The sequence below is a fragment of the Stegodyphus dumicola genome, chromosome 9 (assembly GCF_044657685.1).
Source record: "Stegodyphus dumicola isolate Sdum_Otavi_A_Nest chromosome 9, ASM4465768v1".
Lineage (NCBI taxonomy): Eukaryota > Metazoa > Arthropoda > Arachnida > Araneae > Eresidae > Stegodyphus > Stegodyphus dumicola.
This window is the reverse complement of record NC_140776.1, coordinates 132,806,948-132,831,384: the sequence shown is the minus strand read 5'-3', so window position 1 is coordinate 132,831,384 and position 24,437 is coordinate 132,806,948. Positions and strand designations below refer to the sequence as shown.

The following is a 24,437-nucleotide window of genomic DNA, read 5'->3' as shown; positions in this document are numbered from 1 at the left end:
AATATAAATACAGATCAAAAGAAAATTAATTATTGTTGATCCCATGGAAGAAAACCGACTTTTTAAGGGTAATCAGTATTTTTTCATAGAATCCGTAATAATTAAGGAATGATCACGTTTCATCTCCTTCGTATATTTTTACGAAATTGTTTCAAAATGCGAAAAATGCTACGAAATAAATTTTTGATTTAAATTAGAAATTTTCATGTACATTCCTTGAAAGAAATTTCCTGACTCTATCTAAATCGAAATATTTACAAATTTATCCGATATATTTACATTTAATAAGTATTATTTAAATTCTACATATTTACATTTATTATATATTTTAGTTTTACTCATTATATATGGTTCATGTATTTAACAGTTAAATTTATGTTTTCAGTATGCAAAGTATTTAGTTTCTGCATCTATGAAGCTATTGAAGAGGAACGTGAACTACATTGTCTTTCAGTAATCTTATAAAACGTCTTATCTAAGGTATTGTGAATTCAATTATCACAACAACGCGGATGAAAATAACGAAAGCATAAACGGATTCACACTTATATTACTATAGAATTAAAGCATTAAACTGGCTGATGTGATTACTAAAATTTCTAGCATTGGAATTCTTCATAAAAGTACACTGAAATTTAATTAACTACATTATTTTCTTAGTTGGAAAGTCATTTGGAAAAAATAACTAGTACACTATTGGCGCAATTTCATTCTAAATTTTATTCATCGGCCCACCAGCGACCAAGTCGCAGAATATCCATAATTTGACACCACATCCTGGAGGACTGGATCCAGGACAGGTTTCGCTGTTTCTCCTTATGTAACATAGATTCGACCTTGTGTCCCTAAAAAAACCTCTACGACGGCTTCCTTTCAGTATTACGTGAGAGTCATCATAATTCAAATGAAAAAAATAGTTCATTTATGGAAATTTTCAGATATCTTTACTAGAGTAATAGCAGATACCGGCTGATCAATTTCTTCTTTGGATGACAATGAAGCCCGCCCTGAAGCAAAGTTCACTCCTAACCAGAACCGAGAACATACTAACGATTATTGATGAATGTCTTTTTCTTACTATCTGCTTCAATACCGTACGATTACTGTAGAATTTCCGCTTCTTATCAACAAACCCAGTTCATTTCAGGAAAACTTCTTCTTAGAAAAGATGTATACGTTTCCAAGTGCCATGCTTTTTTTCCCCTTAATGGATTAATGAAGACCGACCTGTCGAGCTTCTTAACATTCCCTAGTATTACTAAAGTCATGATTCAATGAAAATGTGTGCACTTACTGACTATGAGCTATGAGATCTATCGTACAGTTTGTTGTGGATATGATTCTTTTAATGCATTTAAATAAAAAAAAATAAAAGCAAAGCCACGAGTTTCTTTTTCACCAATATCAAATCTCATGAGCAGAATTTCGCAAACCAACGGCAAATGAATGTCTCATTTGGTTTCCCCCACTGAGTGCTTTATTAATGATTTTAAATCTAGCTGCCACAAAAGTTTCAAACTTGAAAAGTAAAGGTATAGAAATCTTAAGTGGCTGCCTTCCATGAATGATTTAATTTGATAGTATTCGATGTTTAACTAGTACATTGAAAAAAAAAAAAAAAAAAAAAGCAAATATTACAGCTACATCCCCCATGTATGACGTTATGATATGATATAAAAAATTTCCATTAACTTCAACGCTTGCTTTCTTTCACATTGATGTCGTACAACGGCCATTTCCATCGTAAAAACCCAATATATAAACTGACAAGAAATAATTAGCTATGCAGTCTAGTATAAAAAAGGAACATTTCGATCATGTATGCTCTCTAAGAAATGAACCTCATCGCGGATCGACGCCAACTTGTAGATGAGAGTCCTTGATGACCTTTGGAGTCATCATCTGATCTGTACTTTAACAAGCATGTATCTGGTGACGATAGACGCCAACTTGTAGATGAGAGTCCTTGATGACCTTTGGAGTCATCATCTGATCTGTACTTTAACAAGAGCTGAAATTTTATATTGCTCTAACTAGCCTGCTGAACACCTTTCAGAGGGACAATATCTGGTGACGAAGACTGTCTTGTAATGATTTCTGGCTCTACTCATACGGGAAATTTGTGAATTAACGAAAGAACCAGATTTGTGTGTTATTTATCCTCAAGCTGAAACTCCTAGTATATTTATGCAAGAATAAACTAGTTGAAAATGAAAGAATTAAATAAAGCCAAGAAAACATGTAAATGCAACTAAATTATATCTAGCCTGCATATATTTCAGAGTAATCCCCATCTGCATTTAAACATGGATTGAAAAGCTTATATCATAATAGAAAAAACAAACCGGTAAGGAAATTTTGGCAATGAACGTCCATCACTTAAATCCTTTAAGTTTTTTAGAGAAATCTCAGTGTTATGCGAGAACAATAAGCAAAACAAATATGATATTTTTATCACCATGAGCGACCGAAAATTCTTTTCATTGAGAAATAGGCAATCTCAGATTGGCTATTATGTCAGAATGTTTTATCTCGGATACCAGTTTACAGCTCTTTGATCAACGTTATTCTTTATTATTATTATTATTACTCAAACCAAAATGAGTAGAATGTTAAAAATAACAGTTCACAAGTATCAGCAAAAGCAACAGCAATTGTCTTCCTTTTTAAAGAAAAGTTTCCTTTAATTTCTTGCTTATTATAGCCTAAAACCGTTCTTGTCTTTAAATGGATATTGTATTGTTGAAATGACAGTTATACGAGTAATGAAACACGAAATTTCAAAATATATCACGACTTACTTCCTGAAGAAAAATAATCCTGAAGAAAATCGCCATGGGATAAAAAAGCAAGCAATATTTTTCCCTTTTATTAATAAAATGCGTTTTAGTACTTAAAATTTTGTAAAAAAAGATAAAGCACAAAATTGCGAACGAAATGTTTTTAAGGTAATCTTTTTATTGATAAATATTCTAAAACTATCAAGTATAGATGTATGATATCTGTGGGCGTTTTTATGTGCATAAAAAAAAGAGAAAAACCAGACAATACTACACTGATTCTCAAAATTAATGAATAATTTGAAATTGTGTGCTCACAGAGTAAAATTTTTAACTAGAGGCAATAATATAATTATTTCAGCAGCATGTGTTCTACACTATAGGAAATATGCATTTCCTCACCAAAATGGAAATTGGCTTTAAGTGTATTTAAGCTGAAAGGTTTTGAATCTTAGAGAGAGAGAGAGAGCTTCTGGCAGCCGGGAAGCTAATTGTCAATTGGACAGTTATTGTTCGGCATTTGTGCACTAAATTCTAAAAAAAATCTTAAAGTTTATTAGCAACACCCACAGAAACATACAGTCTGTAAGTAAATGCCGCCTTGAGTATGTCTATTAATTTTGCGCACAGAAGTACAGGATATTTTACTTGTAACATATTAAACCATAACAAATATTTTACATGCTTGAAATTTTAATCGAAGCAAAAATAAATTTTATTTATCCTCCTCTTTTTAACAAACAGGACACTTTTAATCATAATATTAAACAGTTCTCTTTAAATTAAATTCAATTAAAACAGTTTTCTTATTAAAACAGTTAAAAATATCTATTACCTTTTAAGATATTTTATTATTGAAAATGCATGTCTACCTGTATTACCAAGATCTTATGTTAGTTGTTTGATATATACTGTACTATTTATATTTGGGATGTAAACTGATGATAAAATTCAGATTTGTTCTGGATATCTGCAACTGCAAAAATTGTTACTTCTATTTTAATTAATATTTCCAGCCTTAACAGTGGCATCAGAATCTTGGTTAATATGATTCAGAAAGGCGAAGGGAAAAACAGGCGAAGAGAAAAAAATATGTGTAGTATGGACGCACTTGGTTGATCAATGTTTCGTTTAGAAGTAAAGCTTTCGAAAATGAGCGTAATCAAAAACAATCTGAGAGATATAATTAAGCAGTCAAAATAATTTTCTTCTGTTCGTGTGCTCGACAAGTTAACATCAACATTCAGCAGTCAAATCCCGGCAATTAACGAGTTAACATAAGTAGTAACATATGAAAAAAAATTTCGAGGTTAATCATTTGCGACTGAAAACAAGGGTTGAACGTTGGACTGGATACAGATACGCTGGTTGGTCATTTTCATTTAAAGAATTATGTGATTCAGTTAGTGAATCTAGGGCTTACTAGTGTATGTATGAAGTCTGGACCCATCTTTTTTAAATGCCCTATGTATCATTTTACCGTAATAGTCTGCCATACTAAAACGGTTTAAGCGTTTAAGGTATCAATTTCAGTCTTTTCTAATGAACTGCATATTGAAAAATGTCGTGAATTATTAAAACATCTTATGCTAATAACCCTTGAGGGAAAATGGTTGTTTATTATTTTCTTAAAGAAGTAAAATTGTCTTCATTGAAGAGATGTAGTTCATCCTTTTTACTTCCTTGTACGAAGTAAAGGAAGTATCGCAATCGCGAAAAATTGTATCATAGTTCGACGAAAATATCTATTTTTGATTGCTCTCGAATCCATCGGAATGTTTGTTTTGCATAATCTCTTTACGTACGGAGAGAATAAAGGACGCTTTTCCAAAATGGATTCAAAAATGTTTCTGAAATGGATTTAAAAAAGATTCAGAATTTTTTTTTTTTCAAAACCTACTCGTACGCGCATAATTTCAACGTAATATTCGTACGCGCATAAATAGAAACGCGTAGTCGTAGAACGTTGAAATTTTGTGTATGGGACTGTTATATGTTGCTGTGCATCTTCCTTTTCCGTTGCCAAGGAATTTTATTCTTATATATTGGTAAATTGTGCATTTGTGCTTTAAAAGTGGTTGACTTGTGTCGTTCTTATGTTCCTGTTAACGTTTTTATGCCTTAAGTACGTACGTACGTACGTACAGATGTCACACACAAAAAAATCTCTTCTGAATTCATTTTAATTCTACTATGCAATCCGTTTTGGGAAGACGATTCCTTTATTCCGTCCGTACCACTCAAAAACATCGTTCGAATGGATTCGAGAGTTCTCGAAATGATTATTTTCGTTGAAATATGATGCCCAAACTTATCCGAGGTTACCATACTTCGTACAATGAAGTAAAAAGAGTAAAAATAGTTCAGCAGACCGTATTTTGCTTCAAAAATTAGAAATAGGAAAACATAAATTTTTGCTACCATGTTAAACAAAAATAATATGTTATAAACAGGACGTTTTAAATACTTTTATCTGTTTTTCTAGTTCTTTTTTCTTTCTTTCTTTTTGAGCTCATTGGTTCTAAATGCAAGTTTTCTGCATCAGAATTATTACAAACGATATAAAATATCAGATTATGATCACAATTTTTACGCATTTACTGAAATTCAATTTTTATGCTGCCCCTTTCGACGAAAATATTCAGTTGCAAAATATGAAGAATAATTGCAGAATAAATTAAATAATTTATAATTTTACTACTTTTATTTTGTTTGATGCTATTCTTGTTAATTTTTTATTTTGCGTACGCGAGTTAAATATTTAATTACGAAATAATAAAAAAGTATCATTATAAAAATTAAAAATAATGTTGAAGTATTGCGCAGTCAATTAGGATCTCTGAGAGCAGTTATGTGCCGAGAAAAATAATTTATGATTTGTAATATTTTTCTTCTTCCCTCTCAAGAAAATAGGGATAAATTTGGGGATCATAAAGAATTTAAAGCTATTCAAACAGTTCACCGTTATGGAAATAACGTGTGGTATAATAAAAATAGGTGAAATTTCCGTCTGACCATATGAATGCTTGCTTTTTAAAGTTTAAGTGAAGATTTTGAAATTTGCATTAAAATGTACAGAAAAGTAAAAAAATATGTATGAGCTCCTTCCAAAGTAACTGCGTAATAATTTTTAAATTACTCTTCTAATTTTTAGTGATTATTTAAGTTAAATTATGCAATTTTGCGGTTGCTGAATATTTTCGCCTATATGAGCTATAGCTTTTCAGTTTTGAATTTTGATTTTACACAATTTAAAAATTTCTGAAATTTATTTCAATTTGGAATTTTAAGAAATGCTTTATTTTAAAGAGCGGATTATGATTCTCAATTCAAAAGAATATTTCATGTAAAAGGAAGGAAAAACTTTATCAAGAACGATATTCATATTTACATCTCAAGATTCCGTATTGTTATGAATTTTGTACTTAGACACGTAATTTTAGTAGAATTTGGTAATACGGAAAGCTTTACGAATGGAGAATGTCAAGGATTTAAAACGCGCTTTAGTGTACGCCATGAAATTCAAGGCAGCTCAGCAAGCAACTCATAGAGACCGCCACCCAATCAGAGCTGCTTAAAATCCAGGAGCCAGTTGATCCAGTGATTGCTCGTCTAGCCGATTTAACGAGATTTAACCAATGCTTTGATATGGAATAGGAGTGTTGATAAAACTGAGTAAAATTGACTGAAAAAACTGACGTAAAGTGCTGGAAATGTGGTACTGAAGAACATGTACGAAGGAACTGCAGAACACCCCAGGGCATGGAAAATAAGACAGACGATTTCAACAGTCAAGTCAATTAATGGAGACTGAAGAGGAGTGACAGAGAACCATGCCTAAAGTGCTTGAATTGCGGTTCTAAAAGCCACGTACGAAGGAACTTCAGAACACCCACAAAACACGAAAATAAGACCACTCCCCAGCAACCACGCAGGAAACAAATTAGTGGCCCGGAGTTTACAGGATAATGAGAAGCCCCTACTTTATAGCGCCTCAGATTTCTGCAGTCAGGGGCGTCAATAATGGATTCTTCATCATGGGGCATGTCCTTGCAATATGATCCTTGCATCATGAGGTCCTTGCAATATGATCTTCGATACGGGAGCCAATGATACCATCGTTCGAAAAGATTTACCTCAACAGTTTAAAGATGAACTCATTTGGACGCCATCCTGTGTTAGCTTCCAGACCTCGCCTAGTCATAAAATCGAAATTGATGGGAAGTTAAAAGTAAACATTACGTTTGGAAGTGCCGCCTACTATCAAACGGCATATGTGGCAGATATGCCGTTTGCAGATCCTTATATACTTGGATTAAACTTTATACGCAAATATAATTGTTCCTTGGACTTCAAAAATAACGAATTGCATTCACCCTCTGAGGAAACAACTACCCATCACAGAAGGGATCCTCAGCTGGAAATGCCGACGCCTTGTATTCCTCACAAAGCTGCCGATATTGTACCAGGGTCGAAGAGAAACCCGAACTACTGTATCCTGTTGCACGACAAGTTATTATTTCAACATCGTCTGATCTAAAACTATGGAGCAACGAAGAAGTAAAGAAAGACCAGTTGGAAGACGGCGACAGTAAACCCATAAAATATTTAATAAGGACTTCAAAAAGAAAAGTTACCTGGCAAGACATTTGATCTATCCTGCAACAAAACAATATTGGGCTCTCTGGAAATCACTCCACGTTTAAAACGGTGTTTTATATCGGAAATTTTAATCGAATGATAGAAAGGCTTTCCGATAGGAGCTGATAATTTCAAGATCTCGAATCCCGATGTCCTTAAAGAACTACATAGCAGCATTACAGGAGGCCACTTCGAAATAATGAATAATACTTTCCAGAGAGTTCGGGAGTGCTTCTCTACATGCAAAGGATGACGTGCAAAAGTGGTGCCAATTTTTCGATGCCTGTGAGGGCCAGAAGAAACCCAGTCGAGGGAAACTATAACGTTACAATGTTGAAGCGCCTTTTGAACGCATCACTTTTGACATCCTGTGACGTCTGCCACGAACTGCTGATGGCAACAAATACATCCTCGTTGTCATTGATTATTTCACCAAGTAACCTGAAGCGTATCCTATTCCTGATCCATAGGCTGTCTCAGTAGCAGAAGTAATGGTACAGCATTGGATTTCCAGGTTCGAAGTGCCTCTTCAGTTTCATTCTGATGAAGAAAGAAATTTTGCATCGGCTGTAATTAAAGAACTCTGCAAGCTACTCGGCATTGACAAAACACAGACGACACCTTTACATTCCCAGTCATACGGCATGGTAGAGAGGTTTAATAGAACCATCCGTTATAAACCTCTCGCTCATTTCCAGAAACAAACAGGACTGGGATAAGAAGTTACCTCTATTTTTACTGGCTTATAGCAGTGTAATCCATGAGACTACCGGTCATTCGCCATCCCAGGTGCTCTTCTGTCTCGACCTTCGTCTGCCTTGCGATCTCTTGTTTGGTCGCCCTCCGGTTGCACCTCCATCGCCTGAGGAATACATTCAACATCTCCAGGCCGGGTTTGAAGTGATGCACAATTTTGCACGAAAGCGAATCAGCTTGTCGACGAAGATGAAAACCCGATACGACACGGGAGCTACAGGACATCGATTCACCGAAGGAGGCAAGGTGTGTTCGTGGAATCCGATTCAACGGAAAGGACGCTGTCCTAAACTACAGTCACCTTGGGATGGTCCTTACATAGTCCTAAACAGGCTGAATGACGTCGTAATTCGAATCCGTAAGTCATCGATTTCTAAGCCTAAAGTTGTTCATTACGACAGGCTAACTCCTTACTGTGGTCATAGTACATAGTGTGTATAATGTAAATAATATAATACCATGGTGCTATTTGTTTTAAATTTGTAAATTTGTGCGCTAATTTATTGATTTATTATTTGATTTGTTTAAAGTTACTTATTGCAATTATTTGTTTATGGTCTTTGCAACATTATTTTAACTTCGCATGTAACATATTAACCCTATTTATTATTTTTTAAAAAATAATTACATTGTTTGACACTTTTATTGCTTTTACATATATTTTTTAAATATTTAATGGTAAAAACTTATTTATGAGAAGCTAGATTGCAATCTGAAGACTGACTGTTTAACTTTTGTTTCTCAACCTAAAGGAAATTAAAGAACTTTGTTCAAATTTTACAAGGCAAGAAAGTTTAACTTTGTTTAAATTTTACAAGGCAAGAAAGTTTAGAACTCTTCCTGTTGTCACACTCCTTAATAGATCAGGGTTCCGGATACTGGGCGTGTATTTTTTAAAATCACAAAACAATAAAATGTTTCTTCAACCATTAAATACTCTCAGCACGAAAAACACGTTTTTAAAGTAAAGCCGATAGATATTTAAAACTGAAGAATTAATAAACCTGAATGTCAGTGAACTTCAAAATTACTCACTGTGAAAATTTTATTTTGAAAATTAAATAAAAAGTTTTAAAAAATAAAAATTAAAAAAAACAAGAAAATTTCGAAATGCGTTTAAAAATATAATTTTATAAACCATAGATGCGTATTCCTAGACCAGTGTTGTTAAGGAAATAAATGTATGGAATGTGTACACGAACGTCGTTACCCGGCCTTCATATTTGCAACTGTTGATCGTCGACATACATATTTATATTTATAAAAACATTTTGTTGTTGTATGCCAAACCCTCAAGGAGATTGGACTTTACCCCAGCTTTGACGTACAGCGCTCCGGGGGAGATCCGAAGGTCTCCCAGCCTTTTCATCTACCACAAACCACAAGAGAGGACTTTCGCCTCGCTATATATTTACAGTGCCCCATGCCGCAAAGGTACTATACATTTACAAACATTCATGCTTTCTCCGGGATTCGAACCCGGGCCTTTCCGTATCGCAGTAGGGTCCCCTGTTCATTGTACCGTCTGGGCGGCATAAAATTGTTTAAATGATGCAAATACTTATGCTGTGGCATTTTTAAATATAAAGGAACTAATGTAAAAATTAAGAAATTTAACTCCTTGCATGTTATTTTGGTCTATATACTGATATTTAGGAAAGATTCGTACTCTTTATAAGCAGATTAAACACAAAACGTTTGATTTCCGTATGACAAAAATTGACCGAGAACTTTAATTTCAAAATTTTCAATTTTTGACGTCAATATGCATTGAAAAGTCGGCTAATAAATAAATTAGAATAATTCGAGATTGATGTTTTACCCCTAAAATGCCATTCAACGATTTTCTTTCGTGATTTACTAGTGTCTTTAATTTATAATTTTATTACACTTGGTTCCCCGAAAGTATTTTTACACAAATAATTTGTAAGTTTTTGAAATCTAAAAGCATGGTATTAATATTCTTTTAAAGTTTTATTAATTTGGAATCATAATATGATAATCGTAAAAAATTCCTTAAAGGAAAAATACTTTTTAATTTTTAATCAATGCAAATGTTATTAAGAATTGACTACGAGCGATAACTGAAGCCTGAACAGTATCTTCTACAACTTGAATTCTATAACTGTGAGTAAGATATAAACTGTGAATAAAAAATTATTTTGATCAATATTTTTCACAATAGTGTACATAGAACTACTCGCCATTTAATCGCTCAAAATGACAAACATTTCGCTAAACGATATACTTTCATCTACGTACAAATGCAAACATTTCGCTCTTCAATTTGTATAGAGAATGATTTCCAATTTTAATATGAAATACCTTGGTCAGTTAGTGTTTTAGTCACGCATTTTACGTTTTATTTTTTGTATAACGGATATTAATTTTTTTCTCATATAAATCTTTGCGAAGGAACATATAAAATGTTAGATTTCGTAATTTTTACTGAACTGATTTCCTTACATTTAAAGATGCCAAAATGTAAACATTTGTATCGTTTAAAATGTTTTCATAAATGGAAGTACGTGTCTATCGTCATAAAAATAAAGGCCGGGTAAGAACACGACAGGATTCCGTATTTTCCGGCGTATAAGACGCACATTTTTCCTTTGAAAATAGGTCTGAAAAACGGAGGGCGTATTATACGTCGATATTTAATTTCTGGAAATTTCCTCTATTCGAAGTTATGCGATTGTTTTCTTGATTCCTTGCGGAGTGTGGGAATATTACAGTTAGGCAGAGTTTATATAGTGAATGCGCATGCGCTGTCATCGACGATCACAGCTGGGTTCGTTTAAACTTTCCAATTTTTGTGAACGATTTTCAAGTGTGTGAAATTTCTACTGTTCAACTTTCTTAAATTTCTTGGCAAGTTATGGCTAAAGCACAACGTCGGCATTTCTATAACATAGCATACAAGCTACGTATGATTGCGTATGCTAAAGAGCATGGAAACACTGGATGGTACAGAAGACAATTTGTTGTATGAGGACTCGGATGCTGATTTAGAAGAGGTTTCAAGTGCTTTTTATTCAGCTCTGGAGATGAGAGTCTGGGGTTTGACAAAGAATATTAAAAGGTGTTCTTTCTCAGATAGATTGGGTATTTGCAGAAAGTATTACTTTGTGTTTGAAATACTGTAAATTAATTATAATGTTCAGTAATAAAGTTTTATCCTTCAAAAATGTGTATCAAAAAGGGGATGCGTCTTATATGCCGGCAAATACGGCAATTATATTTGACTTTACTCATACATTACGTGCATTTTTTTAAAATGTATTTTATGTTGTACTTCCTATTGCCTATCAGTTAGCAATTAGATAAGACCATTGAACACTTAATTTTTTTCTGATTTTAGTTTCAAGTTATTAAAAAGCGTAAGATGTTATTATTTTGTGTAAATACAATAAACTCCTGCTGAATACAGCGGTTACGTCATAAACACATTACGCAAAGGGCAAAATCGCGTATTCAGAAGTTAACTTTTTATGGAAAAAAGGGTGCAGATTAAGAAAGTATGTATAATTTGTACAAACCTATGTTTATTGTAACTATAAAAGGAAACTGAAATAAATGATTATTAAAAGGATTTATATTTCAGCTTAATGAGTAGGTACATGATATAATTATTTTTTAATGCCTGGTAATTTTTGTCTTACGCAACTCGTGAAGCGTAAAGAGAGCGAAGGTTTTTAATACTTCTCGCAAAATGCCTTCTTCTTTCTTCATTTGTTTCAGTATCTATTGTAAATTCAGGCAGTTCATGTGCCTTTTTTTAACAATTCGTTTAACTTCTTTTATATTAAAATATGTTGATCTTCTTCACTACCTCTGCTTTCACGGTCGCTGGTGTTAATGTTTCATTTAACATTTCAACATCGTCATGCTAGACTAATTCTTTAATTTCCTCCTCTTCCGTATCAGTAAATCCTTTGCCGCCTGTTGCTTTTGCAATTACCGCGTTACTTCTTTGGCTTCAGTTTTAATCCATAAAAATCCTTTAATATTGTTGATAACTTCTGCTTAGCGTTGATGCCTGTAAAATCATTGTTGGTAACTTCTGCCTAGCGTTGATGCCAGTATAAGTGATTGTTGATAACTTCTACTTAGCGTTGATGCTTGTAAAAGTCATTGTTAATAATCTCTGCCTAGCGTTGATGCCAGTAAAAGTAATTTTTGATAATTTCTGCCTAGCGTTGATGCCAGTAAAAGTCATTGTTGATAACTTCTGCCTAGCATTGATGCCAGTAAAAGTGCTTGTTGAGGAATTCATTTCTTTCAATGCGAGTTTAATCATTTCTATGCAGTAACTTATTTTGAATTGATTTCAAAATGCCATTAGTGTCCCGTGGGTTTCTTCCTCTAATGCTTTATTTTGGGTGATATAAGCATACCTGTAATAATAAACATTGAATGTTTTCATGATTTCTTGATCCATTGGTTGGGTTAAAGAAGTGGCGTTAAACCGCTACATTTGGATATAAAACCGCTACATTTGGATGCAATGTTGTAAGGGTTTCAGTATCATGTCCTTGAGCATATCGAGAAATATAGAATAAATTTAAAGTTTACTGTTGTAAGCAATATTTGACTTTTTTAATAAAGAAATTTTCAAACCAGTCATTAGAAGAGGACTATCCCAAAGCGACCGACGCTCTGCAGCGTATTGCGTATAATTGAAATTCTCGCCTTCTACAAGTTAATTGGAGACAGTTAAAATAATACATATGCGGAAATTCGCCTTCCGCAAGTACGTGCTTGGTAAAAATTTAGTATATTTAATATTTTCTGAAACGGAGAAATACGCGTTTATTTTAAAGACCGCAGAATCTTCAGCAGTTTTAAACAGGCAGAATTTTGGTCCTTCGCAGCGATACAAGAGAGTTCTGTAAGTCATAGATAGCCTATATACTTCAAATATTGCTACAAAAAAGTTTAACTTACTTGATTATAATGACCCATATACACACGTTCTCTCTGAATTCCGCCTTGGTAATACATCAGTGGAACATGTAACAAGTAAGCCATGTAACACAGGCGTTCTAAAGGAACAAAAAACTTCCAAGATAGGAAGCTGTTTACAACACCTAGAATAAGAAAAAAAAATCTTTAGAAGGGTATGATTAAAACACAGACAGTAATTCAAAAATCAGAGATAAATGCGCTAACAACGGAAACAAATATTACTAATTCTGTAAAATTAGTAAAAATGCCTCATCATATTTTGTGTGCACCTATTTATATTTGAAATGAATTATTTTGTTAAAGTGCATTTTTAAAAAAATTTGTGTTATTTTAAATGTGCGCTTTTCTATTTTATAATAATTGTAATTTGTGTTTCCAGATTTTATGTATATAAATCGAGTACTGGTATATAACTAGATGACTGATTTTTAAAGTATGCAATAATATAAATATATTTCTTGGACATTTTAAAATGGCACACCAAGAAAAAAAATCGTCGGCTGAAATCTTCGGAATTATCAAAACTTGCCACTCTCTGTGGAAATATAAATCAAAGGAAATTTACAGGAAATCTAGCGAAGATTCTGAATCAGTATATTTTGTGACATTTTGCATGCTATTCATCATAAAATGTACGTGACGTTGAAGACTGTTTGGTGAGCTATCACCAAATCTTTTAAAGTATATTATAAAGTCCGGAGAAGGATGTAGATAACCCATTTTTAACTCAACGCTTAATGCCAACTCGGCTCCAACTTGTGCTTACAAAAGCTAACATTAAATAAAAAGGTGATGAATAACTTAAAAATTGATGAAGTTAAATATAATCTAACAACAGCTTAACAATAGCTTAACAATAGCTTAACAACTATCAAAGCTGGCTCTTACTCGAAGTCGGCGTAAACAAGCTTAATGGCAAGAATAACACAACGAGGCAGAATTCTGGCCGCTAGAGAATCAAAGCTCGCAACGTGTAGGCCTTCAAGCAGGCAGACCACGCTCTAATTTCCCCTTCCGAAACCCCTCCTTTAAATACTTCCTTCTACCTAATTTGAATATCGCGCGTGCTGAGAATTTGCATTTTGGCAGCGAAGTGAAATCGGAATTGAAAGAAAAGGTGCTTAAAATAAGGGGTTAGAAAATCAAATGATGTCCTGCAATTTATTTCAGACAGTATTCATTAACAATGCTAAACTTCCAACTATGAGGTACGAAAAACAGGAAGATCTTCGCCATAAGACCAGAAATTTGCAGGATATTTTCACGCTGCTCTGCGAAGCCATTGAAAAAATTGCAGCATTGTCTTCTAGGCTTCGCAGGCAATGCAATGCTTCTAGCCAAACACTGGTAAATTGAGCAATTTTATTACGTCTTTCGAGGTGGAACATTTCTCAGATGCGATCAGCGGAGGAAATTAACGAAAAACTTTGACGTCAGTGAAACTGTATGCAGCATTTTGTTATTCCGTTTAAAAGAAGATTTTGTGGTTGTTTATGCAAAGTCAGAGTTACATTTTGTATTTGAAATATATAGTCACGTTTTAAGGAAGGATTTGTCTGTATTTGCGTAATGTTTAAGTTATAATTCGTTTTTATCCTCATTCACGTGGATTGCTATTCCTTTGGAATTGCATAAAATTTGATTTCGTTTCAAATTTCAGTTTATTGGAGAGATGGAGCACTGATAGTAAATTGCTTGCATTTAAACGGAATATTAAGCAAGCTGATTGTTTTTACTTTGAATTGATAGATACTGATTATATCATTGATTAAGGAAACATAGAGCGAATTTTTTAACTTTAATTTTCCTCTAACTTTACTTTATTTTTGCGATACGAATTACTGTCATAATTAGAAGTAAATAATACGATAATTATAAAAGCATGATAAATAAGCAATAATAAAATTTTATACTTTTTTTTTCTTTCACTTAACGATTAGTTATTTTTCTTGAAGTGAAATCTCTTTCGCAACTGTGCCTGGATTACCTATTGTAGATAAAGTCTGCAGCTGCAATCTGCACCTTTTGCTGCACTTTCTTTGAAAGGTGGATATATTATTATGTGACTGATTTTTAGTGTCAGAGGATCCGTATACGTGGGTGGCTTATAAGGACTCTTCGGGTATCACCCGAAAAGTCCCGCAACTGTACAACGCAAAACCTCCATGGCGCCCCAGGAACGTGGTATCGGGAGTTTAATAGGAAGTTTTAAGTGTATACAGTCATACAGGGACAAAGTATAAGACAGCAGTTTCATAGAAGATAAAAGATGCTATTATACTGATATTGTACACTGACAATGCTGTTACACTGATAATGCTGTTCACTGATAATGCTGTTACATTGAAAATTCTATTGTACGGATACTGTATACCAGCGGTTCTCAACCTTTTGACAAACGCGTACCATCTAAACAAAAATTGAAAACCTTTAGTACCACCACTACAAAGTACTACTACCACCACCACTCTTGAACAAAGCTCAGATCGCATAAATTTACGAGTAATAGAGAAAAACCTCAATCAGGATATTGCAGTTTAATTTTTGAATTTAATAGTTAAGACTATTTTGCTTCTTTGCATGCCACTTATTTTTCTCTTGCGTACCACCGGTTGAGAACCCCTGCTGTATACTGATATTTGAGAATTTTTCAGTCATATTTAAACATTTTACACTGATATTTAGACATTTAGTACTCATTTTGCTTTGAGACATAAATTCCTGACATTTGCGCATTAACAAACATAATTTGCTTTGGTGCATTCTATGTGCACATGCGTTTAGACACTGAAAATGCACTAATGCCGTACATCTAATTTACACTGATACATGCGTCTTTGCACAGACATAATCACATTACATAGATTTTTACAATGACATTTAAACGTTTTATACTGAAGTTACTATTGATACACACAAAAGTTCTGCACTAGTGCGCGTATTTAAACATATACTACTATTTATCGGCGTATTTTATCGGCACATAGGTTTAGAGACTGAGGATACACTTATACATAAAAGTATATTTGACGCTATTGCGTACATTGTTTTGTATGCATAAGCATTTACATCAATATTTAAACATTTGATTTTATGTTGGAACGCACACAAATTCTAGACTGAGAAGCACTAAAAATGCACTGGTGCATTTTAGTGCACATTAGTTTAGACACTGAGAATACAGTGATACGTACACAGTAGCATGTACATAAACATTTTACAATGATAATTAAACACTTTATACTGATATTATTCTGACATATGTACAAAATCTACGGTGAGTATGTTTAAAAATAAACTGCCGGAGTGCATTTCTCGTGCACGCATTCTATAGCTTTAGACACCGAGGATACAGTTATACGAAAACGTATATAGTACAACTCTTGTGTATATATGAACATTTCGCACTGATATTTCCACTCATATTTAAAACTTTCGTATTGATTTATTACGAGAAACACACAAGTTTCTCACTGTAGAGCATGAAAAATTGCTCTATGCAAGATATATGAGAAAATAAAATTTTTTAGATAAATTTTAAATAAATAAATAAATAACTGAGAAAATAAAATTTTCTACATAAATTTTGAATAAATAAATAAATAACTGAGAAAATAAAATTTTCTAGATAAATTTTGAATAAATAAATAAATAACTGAGAAAATAAAATTTTCTAGATAAATTTTAAATAAATAACTGAGAAAATAAAATTTTCTCAGTTACCTGTATTCTATTAAGCGCATAAGTGTTCTGTAAAGAAAGACAATAAAATTATCCGGGTGTTTTTAACACACAGACTTAGCTTTCAAAGTGGCTTCCATCCTCTTAAAGCACTTGAAATATGTACAAATACACGTATTTTTTCAGCTCTAGCTTTTAAAAGCATAATATTAGAAGCAGGAATAAAATATTAAATTCACTATATGCAAATTAATTATCTAAAAGTATTTTAGTTTTTAATAAACCATGAACACAAAGCATTGAAAAAATAATAAAAAAAGTGACATACACATTTTTATTCGAGTACTTTTGAATGAAATGTATTGAATTAAGTTATTTCGTGAACTACTTTAAATCAAACGCACTTCTGATAAAATATAATTTGACTCAGTGGCACCTACAATGTTGAAAAAAAAAAAAAAAAAAATAGAGCGGTCTTCTTGTTACCTTGAACTTCATGCTTTGTAAACAAGGGTCGGTTGGAAGGATTGTGGTCGCATTTAATCCAGACATCTTGAGTTTTACCATATTAGATTATCTCAAATATGGAAGAGTTTTGTAATAATTTCAGGCTTGATAAATTGAACAATTATGAGCTGTATTCTAGAAACTACTAAACCCATCATTTGAATGTGCTCTGGAGCGACAAATTGATTTTGCAGATAGTATTCATGCTAAGAGTACGAACAATGGCTCATATAGGTCAAGATCACGTGACCTGACTTTCATCTGTTGCCAGACGGATGCAGACAAAGAACAATAACAAAATTTCCCATTCCCAATTGTTAACAGATAGAGGTTAGACGGGAGAGGAAAATTTTTAATCTGTTGACTTTACAGTTTTCCAGTGTCTTCTTCTTTCTTAAAATTTTTTAAATTCTGAAACACGAACAAGGTTGCTGCGAAAGGTCTCTTTTCCCATCAGTTAACACTAATATTGGACATTTTACTATTTCAAATATCATGGAATTTTCAAGTAAAACATAATATCGGCGTGCTGTTAATGGTAATATCGCATTTATTACTTAAGGAAAATGAATTTTAATAGCTAACTGGTAATTGCTTTTAGAAACTGCAGTCATAAAAATCATTCCAGATTTTCACGAAATAAGAAATTACTGAAACGTCTTTACTGTTTTGCATAATTTTGCTATTTTTCTTGCTACTTCCCATCATCAATGCTACGAATATGTCTTTTTAAATTTCATTTGTGACGTCTGTAAAAAAGTACATTTCAATGTGATTAGGGAAAACTGTCACCCAATTTCAAACAATGCTTTGTATAAATTTGCTGTTTTCCCTAAATGATGGATAAAAAAATTCCACTTCAACAGAAGAGTATTTAATTAAGTACACGAGAGCTACAGCTCTCCAGTTGACGGAATCCGCTAGTCTTTTATTCACCGCATCCTGGTGTCAGTCTCTCGAAAAAAAGACTAGTTTAAAGGGACTAATCCCAATGTCCTTGGATCTAGTTCAATGTCATGAGACTTGTGCAGTAGGACTAGCCTAATTTGAAGAGACGTTGAATAAGCCCGACCTTAAGTCGATCAAACTCGCAAAACCTCTACAATCACAAACGTTCTTGTATTATTCCAAACAAACAGCTATACAAGAATTATATAGCTGTAATATATAACATACGGCCTCAGCTATATATGATTATATAGGAACGAAAATAGAAACTATATAAAAAGTTCAGAACACGTTGTTTCGAAATTTTATTATGAAGTCTAACATTATTAATTGAAGAAATCTTAATCATTAAAACAAATAAATCAAACACTGATAGAACATTTGTTTTTGCTTTCAAATTTTGTAATACCAAGTATACGTATTTGATGATTTTCAGTAGTTACAGACATCGTTTTGAATGTGTAGATGTTAGACAGGTCTTCTGTGTGTACTCATATAAGTTCCGTATGTGAAAAAAAGTGTTCAGACAGTTTCTTTGTATGGACTCATATAAGCTTTCATCTATGAGGAAATGTATTCTCATGTACAAGTTGAGAGAGCACAGAAAATGAGCAAATATAGTTTCACACAAATAACTATTGCATTAACATGTTAGAGGAAAGTTTGATTATAAATAACAAAGGTTTCCTTGCAATTGTTATCTGACATTTTCTTTCGAATAACATTTAGAAATTTATTTTCATTCAAATTTAAATAACAAATTAAAAGTTTGTTGAAATATGAATAAATGTTTATTCGTCCGAGTACAGACCATTTTATTATCTCGTTATACAACTTTTGCTTTGAAAGACTGTGAAAGCCGGACCATCTTTAAAAAGATTATATAAAAATAAAGAAAATAACAAAATGTATAAAAAAAATCTGAAAGGTTTCAGATTTTAAATTACGTACAAAGGGGCGTTTTTTTAACGTTTTGTGTGTTACCTTTATTTATTCAATATCATGTTCTTTGCACTTAAACCATAAAATTCAATTCAATGTCGCAAAATAATTTTAAAATGAGCATATGTTTAGAATTTCCGATACACAGTTCCGCGCGCTGTAGATAAAAAGGTTTTCGTTCCCTGTACAGCGTTGCCATTGCTCACTTTTAAATCATTGAGTTTGTTACTCAAAATTTCGCTTAAGGTTTACATAATATGAAATCGATAATAAAACTAATCCCAAATTTGGTCTTCCACGTGCCCATATTCGTAGGAGGATTACGTCATTCAAAATTCGATGGCTCTATGTACCGTTGTTTTATCACAATGCGAGAAATATACATACATTTATGCAGATTTTTCGTTATTTAATTTCTTCAAATATAATACAGCATTCTAACATTTGGTGACAACAGTTTGAAAAGTGAAAAGGACATTTATAGTGATTCAACGCAAAATCGCAAAACGAAAACAATAGTCCTTCAGGAACAAAGCCCCTTTGGACTAATTATACAAGAAAAAAAATCAGTTTTTAATGAGATCATAGTTATTATATTTCATTTCACCCAACGTGCTACTGAAAATTACTCCACGTGCCTTACTATTGGCACACGCGTTTCGGGCTTGTCAACATGTCCCTGCGTAACATCGTCATAGGAAGCAAAATAAGTTCAAAGAATTAAAGGAAATTTTGTATCTTTATCTAGGTGTAATTACAAATTATATACTAGGTTATCCATTACATAATATGTAAAGCGTATAGAAATAACATTTTGGTTCTGAATAAAAGATTAGAAGAAAATCTGATTATATAATAACAAAAGTTTCCTTGTATTTTGTTACCTGATTTCTTCCTTATATTATATTTACTGATTTAAATTTGAATTTTAACAATTTTCTCTCCATACAGATTGCAGATATTAATCATGATTATAGATTACATTTAGATTATTTTCTTTTGCTAAGGAAACCTAACCAATAATTGTTGATTTTGCCTAATAAAAATACAAGAGATTGATTGCAGTCTTTTCAATGTAAAGCAAGTTTAATATTAGTTTCAATTTTTATGCTTTAAATTAAATTATATTGTGCAGGATAAAAAATGCTTTGCGGTTGCAAAGCAAAGAATGTCTCGCATTTACTGAAAATACATGGAAGTTTAGCCTTTTGAATTACTGGAGCTCTGATTAGGTATTTTTTCAGCTGATTTTTAGTCTACCAGTCTGCTGTAGCACTCATTCTTTGCTATACCTCGTTTTTTTCTTTTTAGTTTTATTACTAAGCATCGTTTTCTTCGCGCTTACGCCATATGCAATTCAACAGGAATTTTAAAGCAACATAGTACAGAATTCTCAATGCAGTTTTAAGTGTCGTCATACATTTTTCTATTTTTTCAATCTTTTCTCAGTTCATGATATCAGTGTTCAGTTTTATTAGCAAGGTGGCTCACAAAACACTGTTCTTGTTTTTTTTTATTATGAACGTAATTTATGTCATATAAAATTCAATTCAACAATAAAATCACAAAATATTTAAAAACAGCGTATCTTTCGAATTTTCGCTGGAGATAAAAATGTTTTATCCTGTACCAGTGTTGCGACTGATCGTTTTCAAATCTTTGAGTTTGTTAATCAAAAAATAATTAAAGTTTCACAAAATATGAATTAAATAATTAAAAATATATAACTTCATTCTATGAAAATATTGAATATTTTTAATTAGATAGATCATGAAGTAATTGCATTTTTATTATTTAAATCAATACGAATTAAAAGAAAGAAAACGAACATTCTTAGGAACTACACATGTTCACATGTTGCTTTCAAATAGCTTAATTTTGCTAATCTACAACTGACAGATTCAATTTAAAAGATTTTAAAGCTTAATTTTGCCAAATGGAAACAGAAACATACATCGATGAAAACTGAAGAATCGTATTTATAACGATTCGATGTAAAATCTCATTTCGAGGGTAACCACTTTTGGGCCAATAATAAATACAATTATATAGTTGGAAGCGATTTTTTATTATTATATTTTAAATATAAAAATCTAAAATGGAAAACCCTGAATTAGTTTTATTATTAAACTTCAGTTTTTAATTAACTAATGATGCTATTAATTTACTATTTTTTTTTTTACTTTTCACTAAGTAATAAGAAACTTAATGTCTGATTATATATGAATCAGTTTCAGCAAAACGATATATAATTTGGTTACATATAATAATATTAATATATTGCTTGAAAAATCTTAGGAAATAATAAGTGTAGTTTAATTTTTTTTCAAGATAAAAAGAGGTTAAAAATCTTAAACAATGGTTGTTATTGATGTCAGATTTAATACGCGTGCTGCTATATTTTGTAGAAGCGAGATTTGTTCTAAATTCCTCTTTTAAAAATTTTACTTTCGTCATGGATATTTTCTGATTCTTAGGAAGCAGAACATTCATATTGATTTAAATGGTCAGATTATAGAGTTTTAAATGATTTTATTTCGTTTAATTTCTCTGTTTTGTGTCCAAATGAGCACTGACCCGGAAGGCTACTGGTCTCGAAACGGCATTTTGCATCGGTTCACTAAAAACGGCGTATCACTTTTTAAATTGTTGCCAACAAATATTATCGCCCTGCTTTATATTTTAAGAAATTAAATAATGGAGAATCTGTATAAATATATGTATTTTTCTTGCACTGTGAACAAACAACGGTACCTACAGGCATCAAATTTTGAATAACGTAGTCCTGTACCCGAATTTGGACACGTGGAAGCCCGAATCTAGAACTTCGAATTTGTTTTATTGTCTATTTCAAATTTTTTAAAACTTTAACGAATTTTTTATTAACAAACTCAACGATTTAAAAGCGAGCAATAGGCAACGCTGTACAGAAAGGAACATTTTTATCTCCAGCGCACGAGACTGTCTTTCAGAAATTCTAAAGATACGCTGTTTTAATATTTTTAGTCCAGAGGGATATTATCCAAAATGCTCTCGAAGCGCGTATGTGTATGTAAATGAAAAAAAACGCTCCTTTGAGCCTAATAAAAAATCTGAAAGTTTTCATTTTTTTGTGTGTATATATTCATATTTATTTCCGGATACATGTATTTTTGAAATTTATTTGTATAAATCTTCTATTAAATTTTGAAACCTGTATTACAAATTTTGAATTTTGTCTTGTATATTATTTCTGTGTCTTTTAAGCCTTGCGTTTTGAAAAGAAATATTACCAAATTATTTTTTAAAATAAAATATTCTATTCAAAAAGTGCTAATCAGTAACTCAGACTCTCAAAATCTGCCCTCAAATACGACTTTATAACTCAAATATAACTTTGTAACAAATATCATAACTTTGTATTTTAGTTAAATATACATCACAAGAATTATCATCTGCATTTAGAAATTATTACTTGTTTAGCAAACTATATTAACAGTTTCATATTTGAATTGAATATTGCACGCTACAAATTAACAGCATGTTCTGTTAGAATACAGAAAATGCACTGAAGTTGGTGCCACATTCCAATTAACACCAAGTAATAAATGCAATAGAGTTAAAAAACACTTTGCAATAAAATTTACCCCTGAAACTGTTATACTATTAGCCATTCGGACTCTTAATCTTTAAACTGTCAGTCATTAGAGCATATAGATACCACGGATGACTAGAAGGAAATTTTTCGTCAACAGCGAAACAAGGAAAAAACGTGCGATATTAACAAAACCAATAGCAGGCAAAGATTTATCATATTGCACTAATGTTATATTTTCAGACATGTAGAAAATTGTGCCTTATGGATGAATTAATGAGTGACAAATGCTGAATGAAGAACTGAATCGAAAAACTTATCGTCTACTGTTAAACACCGAAATGAAAACATAAATGGCATCGGGATGTTCCGTTGCCTGTAGGACTGGGAATTTAGTTTTCACAGAAAATAATATATATCAGCCCATATGTATAAAAATTCTAAATGAAAACCTGCAAATATTTACAAAAAAAGTACAAAAAATTATCATTAAAATTATTAAATATCATGTTCTTTGCACTTAAACCATAAACTTCAGTTCAACAGCAACGTTGCAAAGTAATTTTAAAATGAGCGTATCTTTAGAATTTCCTATACACAGTTCCGCGCGCTGGAGATAAAAAGGTTTTTTTTCCCCTTCGCAGAATGTTGCCATTGCTCGCTTTGAAATCATTGAGTTTGTTAATAAAAAAATTCGTTAAAGTTTTGCAAAATATGAAATCGATAATAAAACAAATTCCAAATTACAGCATTCAGATGGCCATATTCGCAGTAGGATTACGTCATTCAAAATTGGATGGCTCTAGGTACCATTGTTTTATCACAATGCGAGAAATAGACATACATTTATGCAAATTTTTCATTATTTAATTTCTTCAAATATAATGCAGGACTCTAACATTTGGTGACAACAGTTTGAAAATTGAAATGGACATTTATAGTGATTCAACGTAAAATCGCAAAACGGAAACAATAGTCCTTCAGGGACAAAGCCCTTTGGACTAAAAATCTAGATGCAAAATACATTCAAGCTCTTTTTAAATAATATTTTCAAACATACTGGTATTATGTATTCGCTTGTGGTTATTACGCTTATTATCTTTACAAAATTTCGAAATTTATATCATCAAATAGATTAAAAAAATAATCATTGAAATTAATGCATTTAGAATTTCTTGCGTAATTAGTCGAATTTCTGACGTTTTTTTAAAGAATCTTTCCACTTCTTTTTAGCTAATAGGCAACTGCTAATAACGAGAGATTTTAGATCAAAATGTTTAAGTGTTCATTGTTAGTGGCCTCATAAATATTAGAGATTATGAGATCATATTTCTAAATCACATAGAACGTTAAACGAATTGAATGTGTCTTACGTCATTGCATGGATTAAAAAACTTGAGGGGAATGTCACGTCTCCTTTATTTACATTCAGAAGTTTGGATAACTTATTTAAAAGTTAGACATTTTGCTGTCCTTAAAAATATCTAATTTATTACAGTTTGCAACACTGAACAAACAATTCAAAAGACAAAATAATCTTTTGTAATTATGACGAATAAAAGACAACTTGTTTCTCTTGTTTCTTTGAGAGAATTTAACGTTTTTATTTACTATTATTGCTCCAAGCAAAATTTGGGTGC

The 24,437-nt window shown here is 32.0% G+C and overlaps 1 protein-coding gene and 1 long non-coding RNA gene across 2 annotated transcripts in view; one reads left to right on the top strand and one right to left on the bottom strand.

Moving 5' to 3' along the window:
* Positions 1-24,437, top strand: part of LOC146995490 (uncharacterized) — a 378,021-nt gene that overhangs the window by 164,264 nt on the left and 189,320 nt on the right. The window lies entirely within an intron of this gene.
* LOC118205181 (nose resistant to fluoxetine protein 6-like) overlaps positions 1-24,437 on the bottom strand; it is an 89,984-nt gene that overhangs the window by 3,628 nt on the left and 61,919 nt on the right. The window contains exon 14 of the mRNA XM_085824131.1: positions 13,125-13,267. Within this exon, the coding sequence (XP_085680257.1) occupies positions 13,125-13,267 (143 nt within the window). The remainder of the gene's footprint in view (positions 1-13,124; positions 13,268-24,437) is intronic.